The 12,648-nt window shown below is 35.5% G+C and overlaps 1 protein-coding gene across 6 annotated transcripts in view; it reads left to right on the top strand.

Annotated features, from left to right (window-relative positions):
- The window catches only part of arhgef28a (Rho guanine nucleotide exchange factor (GEF) 28a), a 71,782-nt gene extending 60,149 nt beyond the window's left edge, over window positions 1-11,633 (top strand). For all 6 annotated transcript variants that reach the window (XM_051893705.1, XM_051893708.1, XM_051893706.1 and 3 more), the window contains 2 exons: window positions 3,722-4,040; window positions 10,076-11,633. In XM_051893705.1, the coding sequence (XP_051749665.1) occupies window positions 3,722-4,040; window positions 10,076-10,233 (477 nt within the window). In that variant the 3' untranslated portion in view covers window positions 10,234-11,633. The remainder of the gene's footprint in view (window positions 1-3,721; window positions 4,041-10,075) is intronic.
- The last annotated feature ends 1,015 nt before the right edge of the window (window positions 11,634-12,648 follow it).

Below are 12,648 nucleotides of genomic sequence, written 5' to 3'. Positions count from 1 at the left end.
CAGAGGATAGCGCTCCTAAATCCTCTCTCATCTGACTTTGAAGATGGAACAAAACTGTCAGTTATGAATTTAAGGCAGAGAAACTATATTTTCTGTTTTTCTTGATCCCGTTTGCTTTCTTTTTTGGTCATGTAATTCCCTTCTGTCTCATTCTCTTCTTCTCTTTCTTTCTGTTTCTTAATTTTTTTCAGCTGTTTTTGCATTCTTCTCTCTTTCTCACTCCCTCAATTCTCTCTTTCTTTTTCTCTTTCTCTCTACCATTCAAAAGTTTGGGGTCAGTAAATTTTAATTTTGAAAGAAGTCCTGTATGCTCAACACGAATGCATTTAATTAATTAAAAATACAGTAAAAACAGTAATATTCTGAAATATCTTTTTAGGCAATTTAAACTGTTTTCTATTTCAAGAGATTCTAAAATGTAATTTATTCCTCTGATGGAAAAGCTGAATTTTTTTTTAACTATTACGCCAGTCTTCAGTGTCACATGATCAGAAATCCAGTCTTAAGAAATCATTCTTATATGGTGATTTGGTGCAAGAAACATTTCTTCTTATGTTATGATGATGAAAAAACTTTCAAAAGAGCAACATTAAAATTGTCTTTCCTGTCACTTTTGATCAATTTAATGCATCCTTGCTGAATAAAATATTGTACTGACCCCACTTTTGAACTATAGTGTATGTTAATCCTAAATTTTACAAATATAAAAATGACCTATACCTATAATTTCCTATTTTATTATCAGAGTTGACAAAAATGTTTTATTTACTTGAAAGTATCAATGTTTATATTAATATTGGCAGTATTGTATATGACCTTCATCGAAACTAGTATTGGATCAAAATGAAAATAAGTAGTAATGCTCAATCCCTATTTCTTGCAGGTTGAACTTATTGTTTGGCTTTCACACCAAAGAAACATTTTCATATTTCCTATAACTATTGGTGGAAGTACCTGCTTTTTGGCATGTTCACACCACAGGAACTGGGAACAATTTTAGTTATAGGAATGCCTTTTGGGGGGACTAAATTAGCTTATACTGTACTTCAGAGTAGGGTCTAACCTAGCACACCGGCACCCAACATTTTTAAAAAGCTGTGTCAACAGTTTACATATACTGTACTTACTCCACGAACATGGAAAACAGTGATAGATGGACCAAAGCCAAAGTCGAGGCACTTTTTAACTTTTACACTACAGAGTTGTTGATGTTGTTTAATGGCACGCTTAAATTACTTCGCTGTCGACCGTCTTATGTCACTTCAAAGTTCCTACTTCCGGTGCGACTACAACCAGGAAAATGGTCCTAGGGGAACATTTAGTTCTCGGGGGATCGCCCTGGTGGCTTCTTCCTATAACTGAGCTCCTATAACTACCCGGTGCAAAAGCCACTTATATGTGCTGATTTTCTCTCTCTTTCTCTCTTCTTGTTTTTGAGATGAACAGTATTTTGGATGATTGGATTAAACCCACTGACCAGTCCTCCCAAACACGTCTTGACAAATAAATAAGACTTCGGGAAAAACACCAAACACAATGGATTTATCAGGTCCAAAGCTAATGTTGCCTTTTCAGGCTGAGTCAAATCAGGTGTGGCTGTCCACTGAGGAAGAAAACATTCCTTTCCTTGAAGTCTTGTACACAGGGAGGATTCAGTTGTGGTCAAGCGTCTGTTTCTCACACACAGCTAAGTCTCTGATTCATTACCTGCGATAATGAGAGCAATTCAAGGCTCATCAGTCTTAGGCTGTGTGAGGTGGTCTAAGCTTCAACCTCTTGACTGTGTGCTAATAAACAAGCTAATGATTAATGATAATTGAAAAACCCCTACCAAGGCAAAATAATTAAAAACAACTCCGTGAACTTCATTCTTCAGGTCAGGGAAGTGATGTTTCATTTGGGTGTGTGGTTTGTAAAGGACAGTTTAAAAATGATTGGAAAGAGGAAGAGTGAAGCGTGCAAGGGTGAGATGTAGGACAATGCTGTCCATCTGATGGCTAACTGCTCTGTGGAGTCTTTACTACATACAGACACACAGCATTGGGGAGTAACTAAAACTACTTGACTACATTGTTGAGTATGTGACCATAGCTCAGCTGTTTTCAAAACACTGTAGTTTTTAGTTGCTTTTTCAACAAGTAGCAGTGCACCGCAATAAAACTCTACTTGGCCGTAATATTGTTGCACAACTGATAGTCTAATGAAGTCTGCAAAACAATATATTTGGTTTATTTATCACTGACACAGAGTGTTTGACTTTTAAATTCTAAAATATGCGTTTCCTTGTTTTACTACTTTTACTTTATCAGTTGTATTTATGTAAGACATCAATATGCTCATAGATTAATTCTTGTTAGAAAAAAAAATGCTTTTGGAAATTGATTATGAAAAAATAATTAAATACAGAGATAGAGGCCAATATGGTACTTTTTACAGTTTGGGGTCAGTAATTGTTTTGTTTTTTAAGAAATTAATACTTTTATTCAGAAAGGATGCATTCAATTGATCAAATGTATCAGTAAAGACTTGTATAATCTTACAAAAAAAAAAAAAAAACTCTGTTTCCACAAAAATATTGAGCAGCACAACCAATCTCAACATTGATAATAAAAAGAAATGTTTCTTGTGCAGTAAATCAGCATATTAGATTGATTTCTGAAGGATCATGTGACACTGAAGACTGGAAAAATGGATGCTGAAAATTCAGCTTTGCCATCACCGGAATAAATTACATATTTAAATAGAAAATTATTTTAAGTTAAAACAATATTTCACAATAATTTTACTGTATTTTGATCAAATAAATGTTGCCTTGGTGAGCATATGAGACTTTTATCAAAAACATTAAAAAAATTTGTTACCCCAAATTGACCCCAAACTTTTGAACATTATGTATGTCGCTTGTGGGAAACCAGTTGTATCATAAAGCTTTAAATTCCAGTTAAACTTCACATTACCAGATAACTGTCCTCTTTGGAGTCCAGTTGTGTAAAAAAAAAAGAAGAAAATTTTATGAATAGAGCCAGATTATGAGAGGTAAAATCCTCCAAAGCCTCTTGTTGTTATTTGTATTGCGTGGATTCCTCCTCAGAATGAAACTGACTTAAATAGCTTGTGAGTGTGTATCCACCATCTAAGCTTTGACCTTTTGGGGAATATATTTCTGTAAGAGTCTCCCACACACATAAACTACACAAGATATTTGTGGTATTGTTTGTGGGGGCTGATTAGCATATAACAGTGATTTTGAGCTTGTGGGTCAATGATTCAGTCTGGCCTTTAATACATATGTAATACTTATATGTAACCAACTGAATGAATGAGGAAAAGCTCAGGAAGAGAGGGGAAGAGGTGGATATGATGCCTGATGGCAAAAAATTATACTGTAGGCTTTGTTGTCAGTTTTCTGAAGTAAAGCTATTTATAAATGTGATAAAATGAAGTACACACAATAAAACTATGGGGGGGGAAAAAAAAAAGGAAAAGGCCTTTGGATGACAGATGATGTCATGTGAAGGTAATTAAAAGTAATGCAGTTGATGCTAATAAAGGTAAGGAAATTAAAACTTAATTTAATATCATGGCTGACCTTTTAAATTGATATATATTTATATTTCATTAAAGGTGCAAGAGTATGTACTATGATTGTGTTGTTCCTAGATAAGTTGTATTGTGCAGATATTATAGTTATATGTGAGTGATACGCATCTTTGTCTTGCAGGACGCTGGTCACCATCAGGACGAGCATGGATCAATTTTTGTGAATGAGGCAGCATTTAGGTCTCCCTCTCTAAACAACAGGCAAATCCACCTTCAGCATCATCCACACCGTCTTCATCAGACTGTCCACCTGCACTCAGGATCTATAGGATTCTCAGATTCTCCCAGTGCTCAGAACAGTCTCAATTCACTCCTGGCACGATCCAACCATAGACAGAGCGCTGCTGGAGGGCCCAATGCTCCCGCAGGGCATGAGAGTTGGACTGGAGGAACGATGTACTCAACCCCTCTGAGAAGTCTAACAGAGAGCTCAAATAATGGTAATGTTTTTACTGCAATCACTTGTTATTTAGTTGTGTTGACAGTGGGATGTATGAGTCGTCTTATGTCACAGTGTGAGTAATTTTCTAAGTTACTTTTGCTGAACATTCTCCACCCCCTAAAATAAAAATATATGCACTTCTTTGAACAAAAAGTAAAAATAGTAATATTATTACAATTTGAAATAACTGTTTTCTGTTTTAATACATTTTAAATGTAATTTATTCCTGTGATGCAAAGCTGAATTTTCAGCATCATTACTCCAGTCTTCAGTGTCACATGATCCTTCAGAAATCATTCTAATATGCTGATTTGATGCTCAAGAAACATTTCTTATTATTATCAATATTGAACACAGTTATGATGCTTAGTATTTTTTGTGTAAACCATAATACATTTTTTTTCAGGATTCTTTGATGAATAGAAAATTCAAAAGAACATTATTTTTTTCAAAATAGAAATCTTTTGTAACATTATAGATGTATTTACTGTAATTTTTCATAAAATTTAATACATCCTGTTTTGATTAAATTTAACGTCCCCCTGTAGTCAATAATCTGTAGTCAATAATTTTATCCCTTAAAACTCATCAGATTACATGTTTATTACATTGTTTTGTTTTTTTTCCTGTGAAAAAAAAAAAAAAAAAAAAAAAAAAAACATTCTTAATGCCTTAAAATAGCTTGAATGTAACTCTACACCCTTGCCTCTTTTAATATACACGGGTCTATCAATATGATAATTAACCCCACCTCCACTCACTCACACGAGCTCAGACGAGATCCACTCAGTCAACTTACTGAGGTAAACGCAGCACAATGGAATCGCTTTTTACAACGTCGGACACATAACGGTCATTAATATGATTAGTGTTTTGCTTGACAATGTTATCAAACAGCTAATAATATGTTGCTAATGTTACACAAACCATGTTCACATTCACAAGTCAGACAGCTACCTTCTCACAATCAGTATCCTTAAACAACTTTGAACAACTGAGACTGTCGGTGGAGAAAGGCATATAGTTCATCATAACATTGTTATATACATCATACACCCGCTATATTGCTAAATCTACCCGATTTTTCATATCAACAGAAAAATATACCAGGATAACCTTCTTTTGAGACTCCCTTGCGCGGTCAGTTAATGATATGCTAAAGCCCACCCTCATTTTGACGTGATTGGTCACAAGGTAGTTTGTGACATAAGAAACACCAGCGTTTTTGAAACTGTCTTTAGATCACTGCAGTTTTAAAGAGAAAATACTCAGCAATGGTGTTGACTTATGAATTTGCACATGGTTTGTCTTAAAGCATGTTAAAAACACCAGATAGACATATGAACAACATTAAAAACTTGATTTTCACCACAGGGTGACTTTAATACATTTGCTAAATGAAAGTAATAGTTTCTTTTTCATAAAAAATCTTACTGACTCCAAACTGATGAAACCTGGCTCAGTGTAAAAACAGCTTCACATTACGTAACACCTGAGTTAAAAACAAGACTCAAAACAGGAATACATTACAAATAATTGGATGAGTCACATTTAAAGCCATTATAAAATACCTGTTGTGACATTACTTGGCAATTGTAAACAACCTACAGTTACATCATGCCTGCTCCAGACTCTCGGTGACGCATCAAGCTCTCCTCACAGGAACACAGGAAATACCCATCTGCGACTCACTTTGGAGTGTGTGCTAGATTTCTAATTTAAAATCATGTCACAGATATGCTGAAATATAAATGGTATTGCAGAATGTCTAATGATTGGCACTGTTATATACCTGTCCAATCTGGTATTTGACAACATAGCAGAAAGTCAAGCCAAACTTATTTTTTGTTTATGTTATTTCAATTTTTTTTTTTTTTTTTTTTTTTTTTTTTTACGTTTGGCCTTTAACTAAGCCGCAGATGCAAAAGAGAGAACTGATTTCATCACATCCACTTGCGAATCATTATTAAAACTTGTGTTGCAGCAGCGAAGGCGATTTTGTTTTCTTTGTGGTGTTAATCTGTGTTTAATAACAAAGATTCATCCTCACTCTATCACACCCAGGTACAAACACACACAGATACACATCTGTCTCAGCGATCAATTGCACCTCTGTCTATTGACTGTCGGGATGACAGTGGTGTGTGAATCAAGGGCCGCCAGCTACGGGAGACTGATTGGAACATTGATCTAAAAAATCTTTACCAAACTCATTACTGAGTGACCTGTCATCTTACAAGAGCGAGGAGGGGAGAGGGACAGAAACTTATTCATCTGATATTTACACATGAGCTGTCCGAGTTGTCTGTTTAACATTATGAATCGTCCCTCTGTCACACACAAACGAACACATACACCATCTCTGTAATGCCTAGAAGTACTTGTTGAACATTTTTTACACTTGGATACTACAGTAAATACCACATCTTGTTATTTACTCGCTTTAAAGATTGTATCCTGTCTGTGTATTGATTGCCTCACTAACCCTCTCTCATTATTAACAGAATGTGCACAAGGGTGCATGTTTAGCTAGGTTAGGCTCCCACTTCCTAGCCTTATCATCTATAGTCTTATTTAACATAAAAATCCATAATGCATATTTACCACATTTGTTAACCCAGAATCCCCTGCTTTCTACACGAAAACTCCATTGGTGTTTGAAATTGCATATGAAGTAGGTACTACATTTGAATTTGAACTTAATTTATGACCATTAAAAAAAGTACACTATATACAGTATGAATATGGGTAGTATGAATGAAATTCGGACATACTACGTCCGCCATGTTGTTACTGTCATGTGACCTACTGTCGCGTCGCTTCACTATCATTCACAAATCCTCTCCCGTGGGACAGTAAAGTGTCCATCGAATGCTCACTTCAGAATCTCATCAGAAGAAGTAGGTCATTCAGGGACTTTTTCGCCTACTGTTTTTGAATACTTTGAATTCGAACATACTTATCTGTTGGCGTACTGTTTTTCGCATACTATATAGGGAAATATTTGATTCCGGATGAAGAAATTTATACTTTTATTCTGCAAAAATACATTAATTGGTTCCAAACTGACAAAGACTTTTATAATGCTACAAAAGACTTCTATTTCAGTGCTGTTGTTTTTTTTTTTTAGTTTCTATTCATCAAAGAATCCTGTAAAAATGTATTAAACAGCACATCTGTTTTCAACATTGATAATAATAATAAATGTTTCTTGAGCACCAAATCAGCATACAGGTATTAGAATGATTTCTGAAGGATCATGTGACACTGAAGACTGGAGTAATGATGCTGAGCTTTGCCATCACAGGAATAAATTACATTTTAAAATATATTAAAATAATAATTTAAAAAAAATGTTATTTTAAATTGATAATATTTTACAATATTACTGTTTACACTGTACTTTTGATCAAATAAATGCATCCTTGGATAGCATAAGAGACTTTCAAACATTAAAAATTCCTGTAATGGTCCACATTATCTGGAGGTTTTGTTGGGGCAACCAAACAAAGACAAAAAAAAAAAAAAAAAAAAGACAGTCCGCTAAAGCTCTGAAACAGTTGGAAATGCAGTTGCCCCAATTGATATGTCATCTCATTTGAATTACATTCTAAACATCTAGGGTCACAAAAGATTATGCTGTTGACACATGCACAGGCTTAAACTGTTAGGTGAACAAATGCTTCTTGCAAAAATCTCCTTACAGTCCACCTTCAAAATTGAACATTCGTTTCTTTTAATGGAAGTTCTTGAATATGAACGCTACCTGTCCTTCACATTATCTGTCGATATATGAAGGCCTTGATTGAAGTGCTTGTTAAATCAACACGAATATAACACTGCTTTGTTTAACTGTTTATTCAGAGGTCAAGACCACAGCCTTACAATAGTCACTGTTTGACCTTCACTGTCCAAACAGTGCTCAGCTAACAACATTACCTCACATACACAAACATATCCTACAGTCTGAATGAAGGTAATGAAACTGGGTCATAGTCCCTGTTGAGAAGCAGGTAATTAAATGTGAGAGGGATTCATCAGTTTCATTCACAACATCACATGGATGTAAATGACACTTGAGCTGTACACCTTGTGTGGGTTAGATATGTTTGATATTTTTTTTTCTTTGAAATGCAGCAACATGAACATGAAAATAATAGTTTGCTCAAAAATGTAAATGTCATCACTTCTAACCCAATATTATTTTCTTTGGTGAAACACAAAGAGGCTTCCATAAAGTACAATGAAAATAGATGGCTTTCCCAAGGCCGTAACCATTACATTAGTTTTTTTGAGGGGGGAGGGGGGATTTTTATTTAATTAAATTAAATAATTAAAGGATTAAAAGGGATTTAGGAGAATAAAGAAGAAATAAGAATGGTAAAAGAAAAGCTTATAGTTGTGAAGTAGTCCATTTAAACTCTTTACAAATAATATTTTATTTAAAAATATGCACACATTCACTTTTGTTTGTATGTCTAATATGTTTACAATGTGAAAACCGTCTCTTGTATCATCACGTTCAGTTATGAATGACATCATTTAAATGATTGCATATTTTCAATTTAAAAATGGAGAAATTCCATAAAAACATTGAGTAGTTTGCATCACTGTATGTTACTTTGGCTCGTTAAACATATCCATCGTAAAACGGTTGTCAGATTGTAAATGTTTAGCTACTTATATCTTACCACAAACGCACTCTTTCACTAAAAGCATCATTTTGGAATTCACACTCATCTTCAGTGAATAGTAAGCTCCGCCTTCTTTGATCTGATTGGCCATCATTTTGACACGGACAAGCTCTGTTAGACCGCTGAGGCAGACCAGCCTAAAAATGTAATTTTTACACTGTCTGTCATTCTAACAACAAATCGAGTGGTGCGTAATGAAGAGCAGCATTAAGAAATATCAAATATTGGGGGGTACAATTTGGCCATTTACAGTTATTGTCCGCCTCAATGTCAATGGTGGTTACGGCCCAGCCTTACACATAGGAAGACTATCAATTACAGTCTTTACTGGTAAATTACCGGTAACAGATCATGTGTCAACAGGATCTTTTCAAAAATACCAGTAAATTGGTTCCAGCAATTTACCAGTAAGGGAAGTTGTAACATTACTAGTAAATTACCGGTAATGTACTCCGTGTGAATGCGGAATGAAGATTAGATTACCGTTATTCGCACGTTCGAAGTCAGAACGCGCTGACGTAAGAAGTCAGTTTTCAACGGCCCTGGGCCGATCAAAAAGTTCTTATGGCGATGACGTGATTACTCCTCGCTGTTAAGCTTTTTAATAGTTTATCTATTTAAATATGAGGTAGATGATCACCTTTGACCGTTGCGCCACGTCTTGCAGCTTTTTCAACGTAACATGCTCGAGACTCAGCCTTTTTGTTCAATTCTTCAGCGCTGCGGCTCTCCAGGTGGATACTATTATGCGCGTCTCATGTTTTTACGAGCAAAAGCACGTTCTGTTTGATCTTCCTTATGCCTGTCACTCAAACGTTTAAAAAATGTTGTCAATTTGGGCAGATGAAGACAACAGTGAGGCGTTTAAAGATCACTTCCGATGACTGACATCACAGATTTTACCGGTATTTTGATGCTGATGTGTGAATGGTCTCTTACCGGTAAAAAGCCAGAACGCCATTGCCTGTGTGAACAGCATATTTGTGGATTTACCGGTAAAGTTGTTCTGGTAATTTACCGGGATTGCTGTGTGAAAGGGGCTAATGAATAATGACTTAAATTTCAATCTGTTCCTCACACAAAGCTAGTAAAAGACTTGAAATATATAGCACACAAAGCCACTTCTGTGAGATTTTTATGGTACTTTTTTGTCCTTTATGGAGCTTTCCATTATAAAATGTCCAAAATACACAGTTGTATGCAAAACATTCTGCCTCAGATTTCCTTTTGTGTTTCACTGAGGAAATAATATTAGGACAGAACAACATAAAGAAAATGATGACAAATATACCTATGGTGACTATTGATGACGTAATGACATCCGATCTTGTCTTCACAGATGTGGGTCAGCTCAGCCATGTCCAAGAATCTTGGTCAGCCGGTGGAACAGGGGTGGGGCTTCATCAAGCCGACGTCCTGCTTGTCGACCAGCCCTTTGTTACCATGGAGACAGAGAACAGAGATACGGATGGAGAGGAGAACATTGTGTATCTCTGAAATGAACAAACAAGCTTTAGTTGGTTTTGAAACAAAACATTTGGACTTGGATTTGCAATGTGAGATTTGGACCAGGATCTGATCCCACTCTTTATTTGTGTGTGTTTTTTTTTTTATTCTTTCTTTAATCTCAGCGCACTTTTGGCCTTCTGTGACATTCTCCAGACTTCATAGGTCTGTGTGTGAGAAGAGGCTTGTCGAGTGGCTGTATTTTGCTTTATAGCCTGGAGCCTGCAATGACAGAATCAGGTTAGGCAGTTTCAGCATACGTTTAGTCACACACACACAAAAGTCCCCCACCCACAATGCTGCACAATGTAGTTTTCTCCAACTGTCCATGTCAGTTTACATCAGGACATAAAAATACTGACCCTTTGGTTCAGTAAATGGACGATGACTATAAAAGCATTCTCTGCCTACTATATGAGTCAGGGTTATGTATGCATGTAAATGTGTGTGTGTGTTAGCGCAAGGAATCACATCATCACCTATTTCAAATTCAATCTCTCACATTTGGAAACTGGTTTCACATGTACATATGGAGGAGAATGTGTAAAATGTGTCCTGCCATACTCTTTTGAAACCGTTCAGATTCTTTGGTGATCATGAGACATTGCCTATAATGTCACATAGGCATTGAACATCTGAAAAGTCTCATCAGCATTCAGATTACACACTGGCATTCATATTTATCTCTTGATACTTTAGGACAGTCTGTTGCCATATCAGCCTGAAGGCTTTGTTCATGCATTTTGCATGTTGTCAGTTACATTATTCATTGTTTGTTTTATGTGGATCAACATTGTCATCACTTTTTGGTCATACAAATAGCATACATTTTGGCCCGCTGTCATTTCAGTCACACAAAAAAAAATCCCTATCCAAATTTGAGCACTGGCTGTTATAAAAAAAGACTACAAACCAGTTCTAGGGGTTAATATGTACTTGAGTTAAACTGACAAGAATTCAGTGTGTATTTGCTTTTTTTCTTTTTCAATGACTTGTCACAGATTGAAAAGCAGATGTTTTGCTGTGCATGAGAACACTTGCTATTCTTTGTGTTTTGTTTCTTCTGATGCATAGACCCTATTTATTATTGATATTTTTAAGGAATAATTTTATGTACATAGAGCATGTTTTGTATAATTGTTGTATGTAGACAGGTGTATCAGATCTTATACATGGTAAATGTTCATACACCAGCTTGTGTTATTTCTTGTTTTAAATAATTTTAATCCATTTTATTATCATCATGAAATCTAATATTTACAGTCATGCGTTTATGTTCCTAACTGCTAGACCACAGGTCCAAATAGATATAATAAATTCTTTGTCGGTATGTGTCATCTAATGCATTTTTGAATGCAGGTCTAAATACATCAATTTTGATTTCGTCTTGACTTGGAACTTCTCATTACAGTGCAGGATTCTTAGTGTAGGGCGTTCTTGAGACTGAATATATTAGACTGTAATTGCAAATATCAAAATTATTTGTTAATTCTCTTCTCATTACTGCAGCAAATGCATTTATCTGAACAAGTAATGTGAATAGAATGAGCAACCCCAAAAACAACTCTATAACCAACTGTTTAATAATCCACAGTACAGTTTTTCAGTAGTCCGTAAAATATTTAACACTACAAGATAAGACACATGCCGCTCCGCAGAAAAAAAGTAAATGTTCAAATGTGTTTGTTTTTATGAGTGTTTGCTTTTAGGTAAGACTTTCTAGATTATCAAAGTACTGTAGGTCTGACCAAGGAAAAGGCCTCACTGCAGATACCGCTGCATACAATTACTGTGGTTAAGACTGATATGAAATCATAATGTCATATATTTTCATAATCTCATGTGTTATATTTTTAGGGTGACTAAAGCAAAACCTTGATTTTTCTTTTTTCTCCCTCCCCCTATTATTTAGGGACCTCTAAAGGTTATTTGCACACACTAACAAAGTCAATATATAGCGCTGCTGAGTAATGCGTCTGTGGGTGGGGACAGTAGCCAACCGTACAAAACACCTCCCCATGGCACCGTAATGACTTTAGGAGCAGTTCCACTGTAAACCCGTCATCCCAGCAAATAAATAATGGCCATTAACTAGCATCCCACCTATGGCACTTTTAAAGAAGTACCCCCTTTCCTGTACATACTCTACATATTACTCTGACAGGTGTGTTAATCTAGAGACACAAGTGGACACAAGCATAATGAATATAAAAAATGGCTACCAGGCGGCCCAAGTTTTGTCTTTCATTTTGGAAGCCTAGATATGGAACCAAAAATAAATGTTACAAGACTTCATTCACACAAAACATATTTTTGCATTTTACTGTTATTTTTTTCTTTTGCACTGCTTTGTTTTTCTTCATAAATGTGCTAGACAGACATTTTTGACCATTTTTCTCATCTTTT

Source organism: Ctenopharyngodon idella, chromosome 5 (genome assembly GCF_019924925.1).
Source record: "Ctenopharyngodon idella isolate HZGC_01 chromosome 5, HZGC01, whole genome shotgun sequence".
NCBI classification, from domain to species: domain Eukaryota; kingdom Metazoa; phylum Chordata; class Actinopteri; order Cypriniformes; family Xenocyprididae; genus Ctenopharyngodon; species Ctenopharyngodon idella.
Note: the sequence above shows the minus strand (reverse complement) of the source record. Positions and strands in the feature narration are given on the sequence as shown.